General features: G+C 40.7%; 1 protein-coding gene across 1 annotated transcript in view; it reads left to right on the top strand.

Annotated features, from left to right (window-relative positions):
- Positions 1–16,459, top strand: part of LOC109376208 (uncharacterized) — a 394,490-nt gene that overhangs the window by 255,131 nt on the left and 122,900 nt on the right. Inside the window, exon 3 of the mRNA XM_019632017.1 lies at positions 8,036–8,129. Coding sequence (XP_019487562.1) covers positions 8,036–8,129 — 94 coding nt within the window. The remainder of the gene's footprint in view (positions 1–8,035; positions 8,130–16,459) is intronic.

Below are 16,459 nucleotides of genomic sequence, written 5' to 3'. Positions count from 1 at the left end.
CTCTTTTTCAGCAATCCCGCCAGTGTTCATTTACAAAAGCTATTTGAAAATTACTTTCAGAATCCTTTTGAGGCAGACAAGAAAATCTGATTCCATTCAGAGCAGACCTCAGTTTTGTCACCCAGTTTAGTCACCTGCCCGCACTTGGCCCTGAACTAATTTGAACTCTTTCCAGTAGTCAGTGTTGACGTTCAAGGGCAAAAGCTCTGTCATCACGGGTATTGACGAGAGTACCTTACACACCATTAAGGCAATTTCTACACTTGTCTTTATATCCTCTTGTAGTTAACAGCTCACCATACCTATTCAACCAAGGTTTATTGACTTTAACTGAAAAAACAAAAGTTCCAAACACTGGCAACATCTCCGGAGTAATCTAGTATCTTAAGGTGAATACTTTTCATCAACAAGGTTTGGAATTTATTATAGTCATAATTTTATTAAATCAATTATTTGCTATCTCCCTGAAGCACTTATGTAGTTTTAACTGTATCTGATTAAAATTAGTCCAAAAGTCATTGAATTCACCATACCATGTATCAGTCTCGCTAAGAGTTCTTGTTTTGCTTGAGCGTTGCCCTCATTGGCTCACAGAATGATCTAGGGCAATAATATTGGTAATGATGGTGACCTTTCCTTGCACATTCACTCCATACTAAACATTGTTGTAATTATATTTTGTGTATTGTCTTACTTAATCCTCACAACCACCCTATAAAAAAAATTATTATCCTTATCTTCCCATCCTGGAGATAAGAAACCTGAGATTCCGGAGTGTTCCATAAAGGATTCCATGACTAACACAGGTGATCTGTTACTCAGGAAGAACCCCAGCCATCCTTACTCTCCTCTCCGCCATTGCAATGATGTATGCAATCGGCACAGGGTTGAGAAACACAAAAGCTTAGTATTTTATTGCATTTTTACCAAAAAAAATCCTTCTTTTTCATATTACATGAAAATGAGCCCTCAGAAGAGTCAGAAAAATAAAAGTCACCTGATATTGAAGCACCAAAAAGTCCAGGCTTTGGTGCATGTCATTGCATATAACTCAGCTTTTGTTCCTATTTCATAGCCCTATAACATTCATTGTTCCTCACCTGGTTTCTATGGAAATTGTTCATGAAGTTACCTGCAAAAGTGAATAGCTCCTTTCTTTTACAGTTACGCATTGCTATAGTAAGAGAAAACCAGCTGTATATATTCTAGATCTGCTTTGCTTTTCTATGATTTAACGACCAGGGTGGTGTTTCCCTTAAGACAGTTGGATATTTCTTTTTGGCCTAAATATACTTCACCATCTACTTTTCCACCACGAAGGTGGGGAGGGATGGAAAGAAGAGACGTACACTTTCCCTGGATATATATGATGGGCTAGCTTTTGTGTTCAGCCGTAAATATAGATTTGCTAGTTTAATCAATGAAGACTCTATTAAGGTTCCTCATTACATAGACAAAGGAAGGGAACTAACAATGCACAGCCAGCCTGTGCCAGAGCTAGGATTGCATGCCAAAGTTATAATTCCAGAGCCCACGCAATCCCTGTACATTCTGTGGCCAGAATCCTCCACCTCTGTTGATGGGCCAGCTGCTGGGGCTTTGCCCAGCTCTGCGAAGTGACGGCCATTCAGCCCCTGCCTGTATGCTCACCTTACCCCAGCTGCTCATACAGGTGAATGTTAATGGAGATTTAACATTCCTCCTGGAACCCCAGCCCTGGGACACTGTAGCAGCCTCTCTCTGGCCAGATAAGTAGGTCCTGGAATTGTTCATGGCTGCCTGAGGACAAGAGGGTGAAGGCTGGAGAAGGCAACTTTCAGAGAATGCCAGAGTCCCCATTACCATCCCCCACAATGTCCAGGCTCTCTATGTGGAGCCTCTCTGTCCTGTACAATAGGAGAAATTGGGAGTGTGCTGGTCCTAAGCATTCTCCCCAGTTTCTGCAAACCTGAGGTTAGACCTTCCTTCAGAACCCTTCCCTTTGTCTCAAGTAGACTTCTGTGCTGCAGGATGCTACGTGCACCATACACCCCAGAGCTCTCTCCTCTAGTGCATCCTAGCCCTCAGCCTACTTCATCAGCATCAGAAGTGCTTGGTCCATGACCTGGGTCTCCTCCTCCCAACAGAAGAGGATGCACTCTCTTCTTTATCCTCGCCTCTGTGTGTCTGTGGTAGTTCAGATCCTGCCTGTGGCTAATGCTGCACAATTGAGAACATCCCCAGCCATCAAAACAGGGAAGTTCTTTCTTATGTCTCACTTTAACTCTATTTCTATGTCTTTTAGCTAATTTTAATAAGTATGGGGAGGAGGACTTGAGGAAAAGGGAATTTCCCTGCCTGGCGCTCTCTTCATGGAATGATAGATTTGCTTCTAGAGTTAAAACCAATTTTTAAAATCATCTTTAAAAGTTTGCAAATCTGATAAACCTCTTACAACAGCATGCACTCACTTAAAACACACACTTTGAGAAATGTCTTCATGCCAAGAGGAGTAACTGGAAGTCCTGCATTCTGTATATTCTTCTCAAGTCCAAATAGAATCACTTCCCCCTTAATAAATGCCCACCTAGTCAATGTGAGTCCACACCAATGTGACTTCAGCATCCTGAATGTCAACACGTGTTCCAGTCTCAGAGCGACAGAGAAAGCAAATTTTGCTATCAAGCTCTGGGTTCAAGTTCTCTATCATCCTTATCAGTTGTGAAGTCTTGGGAAGATCCCTTGGCTTATCTGAGTCTCAGTGACCTTATCTATAAAATGAGGATAATAATACCCTTTCTTACTAAGAGGTGCACATAAGAAATTAATGAGGCAATGTGTGGGCATTGTGTTAGGCAGAAGTCAGAAGTGGTCACAACACCATTTTGTAAACATTCTCATGAGCCACATCAATAAGATGCAGGAAACTGTGGGATGCAATAAACTCGGAATTACTCTGCCAGGGTTCCGATTGCCTGCTCTGCTTCTTACCAGCTGGGTGACTTTGGGTGAGTATGAAACCTCTCTGAGCCTCATTTCTCTCATTTCTAAAATGAGGGTGACAATAATGGTCCTAAATTCTTGGAGTTGTGAGAATTCACTGAAGTTGGTTAGCACAAGGATAAATACTCAGAGTTTTCCAATATCAGTGTTAATATTAATACTGGTTTGCGTCAGGTAGCAGATAGTCATGAAATGTTAATTACTTCTGTGGTTCCATTCCACTTATCACATTTTATTTTTATTTTTTTATTCATTCATTCCAACTTTATCGAGATATGGTTGACAAATAAAAGTATATATTTAAGGGGTATAATGTGATGTTTTAATATACATATACATTGTGAAATGAATATAGCAATCAACTTAATTAACACATCCATCAACTTGGAGGACTGAAACATTCAATTTGGCAGTTATAGTTCTCATGGCAAATGAGGCTACTGGTGTCCCTGGCTTACATGTCACTCTTTTGTGAGTGTGATTGATCTGAGTCAGTCTACTTCAGTCCAACCCAATGCTTGGATGACATCCAGTTTCTATACTTGCAAAGCTAATGGCCTCAGACCCTGATTGCCTGATTGTCACTCTGAGAGATCCAAACCCTTTCCTTTCTGGTATCTCTCTCCTCTACACACAACTGCAACGAAATCCAGATTTAGGAGCTTAGGAAATACAGTGATATATTTTGTTATAGTCATTCAATTATATCACCACAGTTTTTACCAGCTATTGCTATTCATAGTCTTATGTTTTATTTGTTTAATTTTCAGTTATTTTGCAAAGGACACTTTAGGTTTTCTAAAAAATATCTCTCTCTCTCTCTCTCTCTCTCTTTATCTACATCTATACTATCTCTATATATGTGTGTGTATGTGTGTATATGTGTATATATACGAGTATATGTGTATCTCCATACACACAGATATTGTGCAGCTCCTCCTTTATTGTCTGACACCCTGGAGATTAGTGGTCATAACTGGTGGCTCCTTTTCCTGGAGCACTTCTTTCATTAGGATCCTCCCTTCCTTCCCACTCAGAGTTGGGAAAGTGTCTAACAACCCCCTGCTCGCCTGAGCACTGAGTGGAATGTGAGCTGCCTGGGGACCTGAAGCTGAGTTACACCTCGCCTATGATGATTGTCTCTGTCCATTTAAGGTCCACTTATCTTGAGCCCTCAGCTTAGTGAGAGCAGAGTTGTTCCACTTGGAGGGAAGTTTCCCGTGTCATAAGCGGAGGTAGGGGAGCATATTGCGAAACCAGCTGCCATGAAATTGAATTACAGGTGTCGTATTCTCCCTGCCCGAAATTGCTCCATTTTACCATGGGCCTTTCTGTTTGTTTGGAACAAATAACTGCAATTTACTAGGATGCTAAGAGATGAGGGTATAAGCAGTGAGAGGTTGTTTAAGGTTTCCATAATGATGGAAAATTACTCCTATCCATTTCAAGTATGGTTTCTCTCGCGAGCCACCACATTTAAATGGGAAGGGAGGAAATGCCTCACTTTTTTAATACTCTTCTCTCGGCACAATGCTCTTTAAAGGCGCTCCAGGTTTCTGTAATGTTCTTAACCACACACCCTATCAGTTTTATTTATTATCCTGTGGAATATGTTCAGTAATGACTTCTGAGGCGGCCAGGAGTGAATGGACAATTTGCTTTCACTGCCTCGATCTCCTCAACCCATTTCCTCTTAATTTGGTGGAGATGGTGTGGAGATTCTAGAAAAAGGAGTCACAGAAATGCTTGAAGGAGGAAAGCTCCAAGACACCTTTTTTCTGCCTCATAATTGAACATTGTCAGGAGTTATTTCTGTGTCTCACCTCCTTTCTTCAATGCATTTTAGCTTTCCAAGGAGCATTATTGTTTTCAAGAGGAAATGGGAATGATTTTAAAGGTTTTTTGTTTTTTCCTGGGACTGTTCACACACAAATAAACTGCCTCAAAATTACAAGGTGGTTGGGATGAGGTGGTGAATGGTGATCATTTTTATATGAAACAGGCATTAAAGTGTTCATCACTTTGTCAGAGACAAACAAAAGCACTGTAGGAGGTTGATTAAAATATGTAATTTTTGGGCCGGCCGAGTGACGCGTTGGTTAAGAATTGGCTTGGGAAACCAGAGGGCCCCGGTTTAGATCCCACATACTAGGGCCAGTGACGCTGCCCTCTACAGCTAAGATGCTGAACAACAGTTCAACCTGGAGCTGGGTTGCCGTGAGTCACCGGTGGCGTAGGCTGCAGCCCCTGCTGCAGTGGGTTGCCATGGGCTACCGTGTGTAGCCAGCAGCCAGCGTGAGCGGCCGTCCAGAAGCCGGCGACTGATCTGCCTCGCCCGGGAAGAGCGCAATGATGGTGCCAACTTGGGCCAGTGAAGCAACATCCTCCACAACTAGACTGAAGAACAAAAGGACAGCAACTTGTCTGTTCCCCTTCCCCCAATTCCCCAGCACTGTTCCCATCCCCCAATTCCTCAATAAAAATCTTTAAAAAAAAAGAATATGTAATTTTTGTGGATGATCTAAATTTAAAAATAAATTGCCAAGTTTCCTAAATGATAACTGTCTGTCAATAATATTTGAGACACTTCTCATGAAAGGAAACTTAGAATTAGGCTGGTGGGGGGGATTTATTAAGTGGCTCATGGTACATTGGTGTTTTTAAACTCATTTCTGAATTACTTATGCTTTTAGGTAATTTTTTTACTATGCATATATAAATGAATACATTCTTTTTGTAAAATTTCCATAATGAACAACAGAGGAATATTATACCTGCATCCCCACCCTCCCACTTATTCCTTGTCTCATTAATACTAACTAGATATATGTATATCTTCCAGATGTTTTCGCATGAAGGCATGAATGCAAATTGATGCAAATAGTACTGTACAGTTTTACTTTGTGATTATTTTAAGTAAATGAGGTCATATTTTATTATTTTTTCTGTAGCTTGTTTTTTCACTTAACACTATATTTTGTAGATATATTCACATTAATACATATAAATCTAGATCATTCTTTTTTATTGCTTAATATTACTTCATGATGTGGATCTACCACAATCTATTTAACATATTTATAGACATTTAAGTTGCATTGCTTTGCTTTGTGTATGCTAGATCTGTAGGGTAGACATCTAGTTTTTATTTGCAACACAACACTGTTGGAACCTGATGACTGGTCATCCTGGACTAACCCATGGCTTATATAGAAAACGCTAACTGATATAAGTTGCGAGAGCAGGTGGATTTTTGCCCATGGGGTTGTGTTGGATAAGGTGTTAAGTTAGAATTAAAACCTACTGGTAATTCGTAAGTGTTGTTTGCCTGTAAGGAACCCTGCAGAGCTGAACAAGCACATGTCAAGATGTGAGAGAACAGCAACAATTAAAAAGAAAAAGCAAATAGAAGAATTCATGATAAGCAACATTTGGATTGTTTACCATTTTGACAAGTGGCTCTTATTTTAGAAAAAAGAAAGTTTTGTTCATTGTCTTTGTAAGTCTTTTAGAAAAAGGTCACACATATACACACGTCCGCACATACATATGTGCACACACACAATGTGGGTTCGCTTGGTAACATCACAGGACTCAGGCCGTTCAGAGGCAGAGCCTCAAATAGTCAAGGAGCAACAGTCCCAATCTAGAGCAATCTGTCTGCGAGACACCCCGTTCACCTAGGACAATAGGTGACCTGCAGAGAGCACCCGTATTCTCCTCTCCCAGCCCCCAGCCCATTTCACCTATCAGCTCACGCATCCTCTGTCAGAATGACCATGGTATTCCATAATATGGATGCAGTGCAATTTATTTTCACTTATTGATAGACATTTAGGTTGCATTATTTTGCTTTTACCAAAGAAGGTGTTGCCGTGAACAGCTGTGTATATGTATTTATGTGCATTGTGCACCAGATCTCTAGGGTAGAGATAGTGACCTTTTGTTTTCAGGCTCTAGTTTCTCCCAGTGGCGTTGATTGTGCAATAACCATCATTCTCTACTTGATAACAGCTAAACCACTGTCATTTCTTAGGGCATTCAGATGCTAAACATTTAACACATATTAATTTGTTTACTCATTAGTTAGTAAATATGGATAGAAAGTAAATCCTGCGCTAAATACAATTCTAAGTGCTGGAGATACAGCAGTAAACACAGTAAAGTTTCTGGCCTCACGGAGGATCCATTGTAGTAGAGAATCTCAGACAACAAACAGATAAATAACTGCTACTATAGATTGTTAATACAAATTGCTATGGAGAAAAATAAAGCAGAAAATGATGAGGGATGCTAATTATATAGGGTTGTCAGGTAGGACTTTTCTGAGGGCTGTCATTTGAGCAAGAATTTTAATGATGTAAATATATCATGGATTTTATACATGTATACATGTGGGTTACATATGTTTGTGTATATCACCTGCAAGGACATCTTCGCTGCCCCTCTTTTACAGGTTAGTAAGCTGTTGCTTAGGGAGATGAAGTGTGTATTATAAATGTTTTTCAGGCCTTTTGAGCATTTTGAGCCTTGCCTCTGCTCGGGGCCTGCTGCAAACTCTTTGGAGTGTACTTTCTTTCCTAATAATGATGCCCTGGCCCTGGGCCCCTTGGGCCTGTTGAGCTTTCTTTGCTCGGTTTGCTCTAAACTCTTCGGAGTGTACTTTCTTTTCTAATAATGGCCCTAGAGCCATTCTCTACTGCTTGGGCCTGCTTCTAGTTGTTTGAAATGTATTTTTACTTCTAATAAACTCCTTTTCTGCTACTTTAAAAAAAAAAAAAGAAAGAAATGTTTTTCAGTAGCAAGTAATAGAGCATCCATCTACCAGTGACCTAAACAAATGGGAGTTAATTTTCCTACCATGACAAGAACTGGGCAGGAGGCAGCTACTTGCTCCGATTAGGCAACTCAATGACGTCAGAGCCAGCATTTTTCTGATGCTCTCAGCCTTCTCCTCCTGGACTTAGCATGGCTTCCACAGGCATTGTGTCTACTTGCCAGGCAGGAGCAAGCAATGAAGAAAAACACCGATTTTCTCTGTCTCTTTTATCAGGAAAGAAAGTAGGCTCGGCAGATTTTCTCCGTCATCTTGTTGGGAAGATCAGTGTCCCCCGGCTGCTCCTGGCTGTGAGGAAGACTGAGGCAAAGTGAGTATTCTGTTTTTGTAATTTCTTTTAATGGAGAAAGTAAGGGAGGAAGTAAAAGTGAGTGTTGGGGTAATATTTGCTTCACCATGAGTTATATACCCAACAGCCCATGTCTAGCAAGCCAGGTGTGCCTGGCCGCAGAGTTCTGCTCTCTAATTTATCTTTATCTGATTCATTTGGGGTAGTCATTGTCTCTTACAGGTCTGGAGGAGGTGAGTAATGGTAGTGACAGCTCCTACTGAAATACTAGTAGCAGTACCATATAGGAGATTACAACAAAATTTTGGTTGCTGTGTGGTTGATATTGGCAATACCACACTGTACTGTTTTAAGTATAATGTGCAGGCATTGAAATTTGTCTGGCAAAACTTTTCCTGTGATTGGTCCCTTGTTTCATAAGAGTTTGTCTATGATTACTGTAAATCCCTGCGATTGAGTGGTTGCAAATCCTGTGACCACAGACATGCTTGCAGATGCAACTTAGGTATGGGGTCACAGGGAAAATAGTGAAGTAAATAATTTATCTTCTGAAGAAATACTGACATAGTATTCCTGGGGGGTTGTCCAGAGTCAGAGTCCTTCATACCTGTTTAGTGTCCTTCAGTTTACTGTTGTTTTTACCTGCACTGACTCATTTGTTTTGCTATCCTGGGAGATAATACAGGAATCATTGTTGCCACCCTACCCGGGTAAAGTGATACCTAGAAAAAACAAAATGACTTTCAATATTAAAACAAACTTAACATTTTCTAATCACATGTTCCTAGGTAATATTAAAAGTTCTTCAGTAGCATTGTTAAAGAAGATTCAATTGCTCCCCTTCAAATAGATGACTGCCTCTAATTCCCTCCTGTGTAGAAATTCTGAACTGTCTTTGGTTAGATATAGAATGATCATTCCTAGAATATATGTCAGTTCACTCAATGTAGCATATTGTAAAAGCCTTTCAAAGTGAAATGATTAGATTAAGTCATTTAAAAATATTTTCTGTACATTTTGAATTGAAGAAAAGAATAATACATGTTAATTGTCAAAGATACAAACAATACAAAAATTTTACACCGCACAGTGAAATTTCTCGTTAGTCACCACTTCAAAAGATCACCACAATTAGCAGATTCATTTATATCCTTTTGGACATTTTTCAATAACCATTTGCAATGGTTATTATTTTTGTAATAATTATTGTTAATGGAATAGGATAGGGTTTTACAACTTCTGCTGCCTAACTGTATTTTATGAACAATATATTGTGATCTTTTCATACTCGTATACTTATAACCACCTGTTTTTAATACATAGTATTTTATTTAGAAATGAATTATAATTATTATAGCCAATCCCCTAATGACAATTTAGTTTTTTCCCAAAACATTTTATATTATTATGAGCATTCTTGAACATATCTATGTATCTTTAAGCAGATATTTAATATTTCCTTGTGAAAAACACCTGGAAGTGGTATTGATTAATGAGAAGGTAGGCACATTTAAAATTTTATATATATTACAAAATTACCCTACAGGAGCAGTGTACAAGAGTGCCTTTTCCCTACATTCTTACTGGACTGGGTATTATGCATTTTTCATCCTTGTTAATCTGAAAGACAAATCAGTGATATGTCCATTTTAATTTGCATTTCTTAGATTAACAGTGAATTTAAGAATCTTGAATATGATTGTTGGTCACGATTTCTTTTGTCATCTTTATGCTCTTAGCCCCTTTTTCACTTAGATTGGTTTTGGATTTTTTTGATGACATTCTTTAGATAGTATAGATGGTAACCCTTCATGTCACCTATTTTGTCATCCCCCCCCCACTTTGTCTTTTAACTGTGTTTATGGTATCTTTTGCTATATCAACTTTAAAATTTTTATATAGTCAAATATGTAGTTTTGTTTCTTTTTTTTTTTCTTTCATCGTTTTGGGTCTTAGGTCAATGGAAAGTCAGAAGCAGTCTGAATATACAGTATTTCAGGTTGGAAACCCACTCTGAGTGGAGCTTTGGCAATGTGGGAGCTCGTCAGACTTGACTAATTATCATTCTGTGGCTGATATTTACCCACGCCCATATGCACTGTGGTCCAAACCAGGATTTAATAACCCATAGCGTGTTTGCACAGCCTTCCTCATTTTCTAACCATTTAACATTAGTTCTGAAAGATGAATGACTCAGTTTTTACTGTAGTCCCCTGTGAATCAGGCTGTACCCTGAGAAGGCTTTTCAGGGAGGGTCCGTGGCTCAGTCACAGCAGCACAGGAGTAACTTCTTGGCAAGTTTCATGCTTTTGTTTTGTCCAAATGTTCTCTCTAATGAATCATAGGCTCAACCTCACCCAAGCTTGTCAGTGGTGATGGGTTTTCTAAACGAAGGGAATTGGAGTACAAATCATCAGGTGAGAGAGAAAAGAAATGGCCATTCAACTAAATGTGCAAGTTAGTGAGGTGCCATGAATATAAATGTCGCTGGAATAAAATATATAGACTCTATCCTTCAGTATTCTTTGATTTTGAGTGTGGAAATCCTATACGCCTGGCCTTGAACTCTAGCCTCTCCATTTAAAAATTATGTGAGACAAGTTACTTAACTTTTCAAAGCCTCAGTTTCCTTATCTATAAGATAGCTAATGGCTGCCACTGCTAACACCTAAAGATCACTTATTGTATCATTTCTGATCTTCATTTCAATGTTGATTATAAAAGACTGGGTGATCTGTCTTAACGTCAGTGTGCTCTGGCCTCGGGTGCAGGCACTATTTAAAAATCATAGCAGATGAAAGGGAATAAAAACTGAGTGAAACTGTCATTAATTTGGCATTTTATAAGCAAGTTCTCTCTGGCAGTCGATTCATGCTGTCTGTTAAAGTAGCCCAACTTTTCATTTTTATTTTATTTTTTACATCTCAATCTTTCGTGACTTAAAAATGATGACATCTGAACATTTCTCAAGCAGTTACTGCATATTTATGAAGAACAGTTAATCTGGAAAAGTAGAGAGAGAGAAATCATAAAATTTTAGAGTTGAATGATTTTCAGGCTCACGTACAGTAGAGGAATTTGAAACTCAGGCAAGCTCTGTTCCTTGCCCAGCATCAAATATTAGTAAGAATGATACAGAGCAACTACTACAAAATTGTCATGCTTCAGTGGGGGGTCTTGGGCTGGTTCCATTGTATCACATCTAAGGGTGAGGTACAGGGTAAGGTGATTTTTCTCTTCCACATACTTTCTTTCTGCAGGTGTCAGGGGCCATCTAGATGCCCAGAAAGGGTGTTCCCACAGGTCACAGTGCATGGGGATCCAGCAATGTCCAGGTCACAGATATGTGAAGCTCCCATCAGACGGCCAGCAAGATGCTGGCAGTACAAATGGTGCCCCCTGCTGGACACACCTGGAGCTCAGCTACTGGATACCACACTGAGACATAAGCGCAGCTCATGTCAACAGAGTAGATGGGATGAGGGAGCTTTCCTGGTTCCCAAGGGTGTGGGGTCCATACAGTGGACCCCTAACGGGATGATGCTCCACAGAAGATGGAAGGCCTCTGGAGGTGGCCTTGTCTCCCTTTGGCATGGCCCCTCCAGGTCTGGTTCTCCTCTCTGAGCTGATCCTCTTCTAGCAGCACCCCTATCTCTCCTTTTCAACTCAGAACATTTACTCTAGACTAGGGTGGAAAATGTTTCCACCTTATTCAACTCATCCACCCCCAAATCTATTTTCTATGCCAGAGAGTCCACCCATTTCCTGGGGCTTAGAATGGTCTCCTCCTTGTGAACTCTGTGCATTCTTGCTGTGTTATTACTCCAGGAGTAAATGACCACAGAATATCTCTGATAAGTGAAGAAGGGCCAAGAGAGAAAAGGGAATCCTGAGAACAAAAATGCATGTGTGTACATTTTCTTTTTTACAGATTTTATTGGAGAATTGGGGGAGGGGAATAGCATTGGGGAATTGGGGAAGGGGAACAGAGAAGTTGCTGTCCTTTTGTTCTTCAGTCTAGTTGTGAAGGACATCACTTTACTGGCCCATGTTGGTATTGTGATCATTGAGCTCTTCCCAGGTGAGGCAGTCACTAGACGGCCGCTCACAGCGGCTCACAGTGGCTCACAAAAGCGCACGCCCGCTGCTGGCCATCCCCACTGCAGCCTAAACCGTCATCGGCGACTCATGGCAGCCCAGCTCCAGGTCGAGCTGTTGTTCACCATCTTAGGTGTAGAGGGTGCAGCATCACTGGCTCTCATATGTGGGATCTGAACCCGGGCCCTGCTGCTCAGAGCTGGCGTCCTAAGCCAACTCCTAACCAGTGCGCCACTCAGCTGGCCCTGGAAATATTTTCGATTGTCATGAATATGAGGGTGCTGCAAGCTAAACATCCTACAACATGCATGTAGCCACCCTCCCCCCCTCCCTCCGGCCCCCACAATAAATAATTTTTTATCCCAAAATGTCAGTAATGCCCAGGTAAAGAAATCATGGGCTACTATTATGCATTAGTAAGTTGAAGAGAATTTTGTCATGAATGGGTGTTGCATATTTATTAAATGCTTGTACTATATCCGGATAATCATGCTTATGTGATAAGCTGCTTATGTGGTAAATTCTAACAATAGATTTTCAAATGTTAAAAGCATTCTTTCCTTCCTGGGGTAAATTCTGCTTAGTCCAGAGTAGTTGAAATGCAGATTGGGTCCCTCAAATGCCCTTCTGAAGGCTTTCCATGGTTTCTAGAAGAAGAAGAAAGTCTTTAGTGTAAAGTCAAGCATAATCTAGGCTGTCAGCCCCCTTTCTTGCCAGTTTTCCCTTAGCTTTCCGGCCACTTGGCCAAGCACCTATGCGCTTCTGGGGGCTTTGGCACACCACTGTGTTCAGTGCAGGGAAACACTTCAGCATCGCCTGGCCCCACGGCCATCTTCACTCATCTCACATCCTTGGCCACGTTGTATATTCCTGCCGACCCTTTATTGTTTCAGTCAAATACTCTTTCCTCATTTCTTCAGGGACTTTGCTGTCTCTTCCAAATTTAGGTAGATCCACTTCTATGTACCCCTCTTAGAACTTCATAATCATTTTTTATAGTACTCACAAATTAATAAGGCAATTAATCATGCAATCACTTTAAAGTTCACAGAAATATAAACACCATAACACGAGCCTCAAACTTGTTTTCTTTATTACTGTATCCTTAGGACATAATACAATTCCTCGCATGTAATGTGTTCAGTTAACATATGGTGAAGAAATGAAGGAATAAATGAGTGAGTGAGTGAATGAATGCATTTTTCTATTGGTGTGGTGACTGGATAGGAAGAGGATTCAGCTATTTTACCACCTGTGGCCTGAGTTTGTCTCATATGTCATAGTGCACAGATTTCAAGGGCGAAAAGTTAGCCAAGAGAGACCACCAGGAAAGGAACTATCAGGATACTATTAGGATTCAGGGCATGGGGCCAGGGAACCAAGGATGTGAAGAGTGAAGAACTGAAGGTCACATTGGATAGTTCTATGGGTGGGGCAGTCTCCTATAAAGTGGCTGGTTGGAATGTGCGCATTTATTAAAAGACCATAGGTTCATTTGTATTTGGGGGTTTCAGTTGTGATTTCATGTGTCAAAACAATTAGTTCCAAACAATATTGTATATAACAATCCACTGTGCTTGCTAAAAGTGCAGGTTCCAGAGCATCTCTAGAACGTGACTCTGAATCAGTAGGTTCAGATGGACCAGAGCCCAAGCATCTGTATTGTAATATAGTAAAGGAGAGTGGGGGTGAGGCGGGGACTCAGAGAAAAAGAAAAATGGTTTAAAACCCCTGGCCAATTACAACCTTTTGAACTAATGAAAACACAGTCATGGTGAACATCTTAATGGCATCGTGGCAACTGCCAGTGGATTCCCTTTAAGCCAGAAGGATGATGCAGTTATTCCACAATGAAATGTGCTCACGAGTCTGTAGTGCACGGCGGTGGCTCATGCTTTCAACTCATGGATGACAAAGGTTAATGCTGATTTTGCCTCCCTTGTCTAGACTGAACCCTCGCCAGGTGTAAATATCACCCCCGGCCTTTCATGCTGACTCCTTCTTAATTAAGCTTTAAAACAACAGGAATTGTTAATCCCCAGACCTATAAATACAACCATTTTATGTGATTTTTCCAAAATTAAACTTCAGGAGCAGAATTATTTCTTTGGAGAGAATGTGGGATGAAAAAGTTGGAGTTAAAGAAAAAAGAGTTTAGCTGGAAAATAATGGAGCTACAAAACTGCCTTTAACAGACAGTGTATTTACAGGAAGAAAAATCACTACTTAAAGAACTGGTTAAAAAGCTGGCCTCTCAGATGACCAATTAGATCATAAAGCCGGTGTCATCCTGATTTCATTAGCATGAAGCACAGGGCATCTCCTAGGGAACTTGTATTTTCTGAGTCACGCAGTGCTTCACAGCTGGGCTGAAAATTATGCTGCCACATTAGTTTCGAATGCAAGAAACTTGTGAGTCCAGACTCTCCCAGGATTTTAACTCTCTTGCTTAAACAGACTGACAGAGGAACAGATCGATCCGTGTTGGATCATTGCAACTACCTTGGATATTAAGGATCAAACTTTTTGGAATAACAACTAGTATATTAGTCTTTGTAGACGCCCGTGAGAAAGACTCTTGATTTCTAAAATAGAGCTACAGGATTCTTAAGGGAACATGGTGTCTGGCATACAGCAGGGCTCAGTAAATGCCTAAGGCATGAGATTAATTCAGTGAGAGAATCCACATCACTAGCCTCCAGTCTCTCTGGTTAGGGTACATCAGGTTCCCCAGGGTGTGGACTCTGGGACAGAAATTAGCATGGAAAACTTTTACTGAGGAGGGCTTTTGGGATGACTATCTGTGTCTGGGAAGGGAAAGAAGAATTGAGCAGATGGAGAATTTGGGATGCCATGCAGTTTCAAAGAAGTTTCTGCCTACCCCATGGGGAACTTTGAAGTTGGATGGTTCTGTACGGTTGTCCCTAGCTGAGGAGAGAAAACTGGGCTTTTATAGCCCTTCCTAGAGCAGTCGTTGGATGTAGGCTGGCTCATAAGGGTGATTCTCAGAGAGGATTTATAGCTGAGGGCTATCTGCTGCCAACCTTCCTGGCAGCTGAGGGAATAACTCTTTTGTTCCTGAAAGGGGACCTGGATAACATTCATCATTCTGGGCTCTGTGCTGGTGCTTGGGTACCCATTGGGGCTAGCTCCAATGAGAGTGTACATGACCATGGCCCATGACATGATCTCCCTGTGATTATGCATGATGTAGACTTTTGAAGATTTCTTACCAACTGCACAGATACCTCTCAGAGGCCACATAGCGTGTGGACTGAAAATGGGATTGCCATTTTCATAACTCCTTTTATCCTATATTAAGCATATTGATATTTGAAAATAAGAATTCATATTTGGTGGGAGGATGCAGAAATAATTCTCCTAAAGAAACATACAAACAAATTAAATCATTTCCTCAGAAAGTATCCACACCATGTGTTGGGCATGCTGAGATATAGATGGTCTCTAAGCTGAGAAAGAAGAGTGCTCAGTTGCGGGGAACCACCAGTTAAGGATGGCACCATATCAGAAACCAGTGGTCCAACTCTTAAAACCCAAAGGGTCATAGAAAACTCGGGCTCAGTTTGGATCCTGTCCATCTCTGGAGGATTCTGTCTGACTCATAAGAGGTGTGACAGCAGTAGGGGCTGATCTCTATAGTCCATGGAATGGAGGATTGGAAATCCAGCTGGGAAGAGCCCCAGCCCACCCCCAGTTGAAATTAAGTACTCCACTCCAAATCCATCCACCTCTCATAGAACCTTATCTTTTCCTTTAAGGCACCAGTCACAATTTATACAGATTTATTTATTTGGGTTTTTCTGTTTGATTTCTGTTTCCCTGTAGACTCTTGGTGGCATGAGGGCAGGGCTTAGTCTATTTCTCCATGTCAGGTTTTGTGTCTCATATTCTCAATAAATGTTGTTTAAATGAATGAGTGAAATGAAAGCAAAATATAAAGAACTTCTTGCGTTGGTGAGCAAACACTAGAAAGTTCTCAGTTGCTGGTTTTATAGTATATTTCAGCTTTCTGTGAATTAACCGAATGAAAATCTATTTGGACACTGAAAATGCACTTTTCCAGTCCCAACAGTCTGGTTTATACTTGTGGGCCTAGTAGGGTTTAGTATTCACTGAGACCAGATCTGAACACAGCTTCTTGCTGCCCTTTCGCTGGCCACCTCTCTCTCTCTCTGGGTTACTGTTTATCTCCCAGTGTGTCTGTTCTGTCATTTTATGTGTAATTAATGCTG

This window comes from Hipposideros armiger, unplaced genomic scaffold, assembly GCF_001890085.2.
Source record: "Hipposideros armiger isolate ML-2016 unplaced genomic scaffold, ASM189008v1 scaffold_1067, whole genome shotgun sequence".
NCBI lineage: Eukaryota > Metazoa > Chordata > Mammalia > Chiroptera > Hipposideridae > Hipposideros > Hipposideros armiger.
The sequence above is the reverse complement of the archived record's forward strand: the minus strand, read 5'-3'. Positions and strand labels throughout refer to the sequence as shown.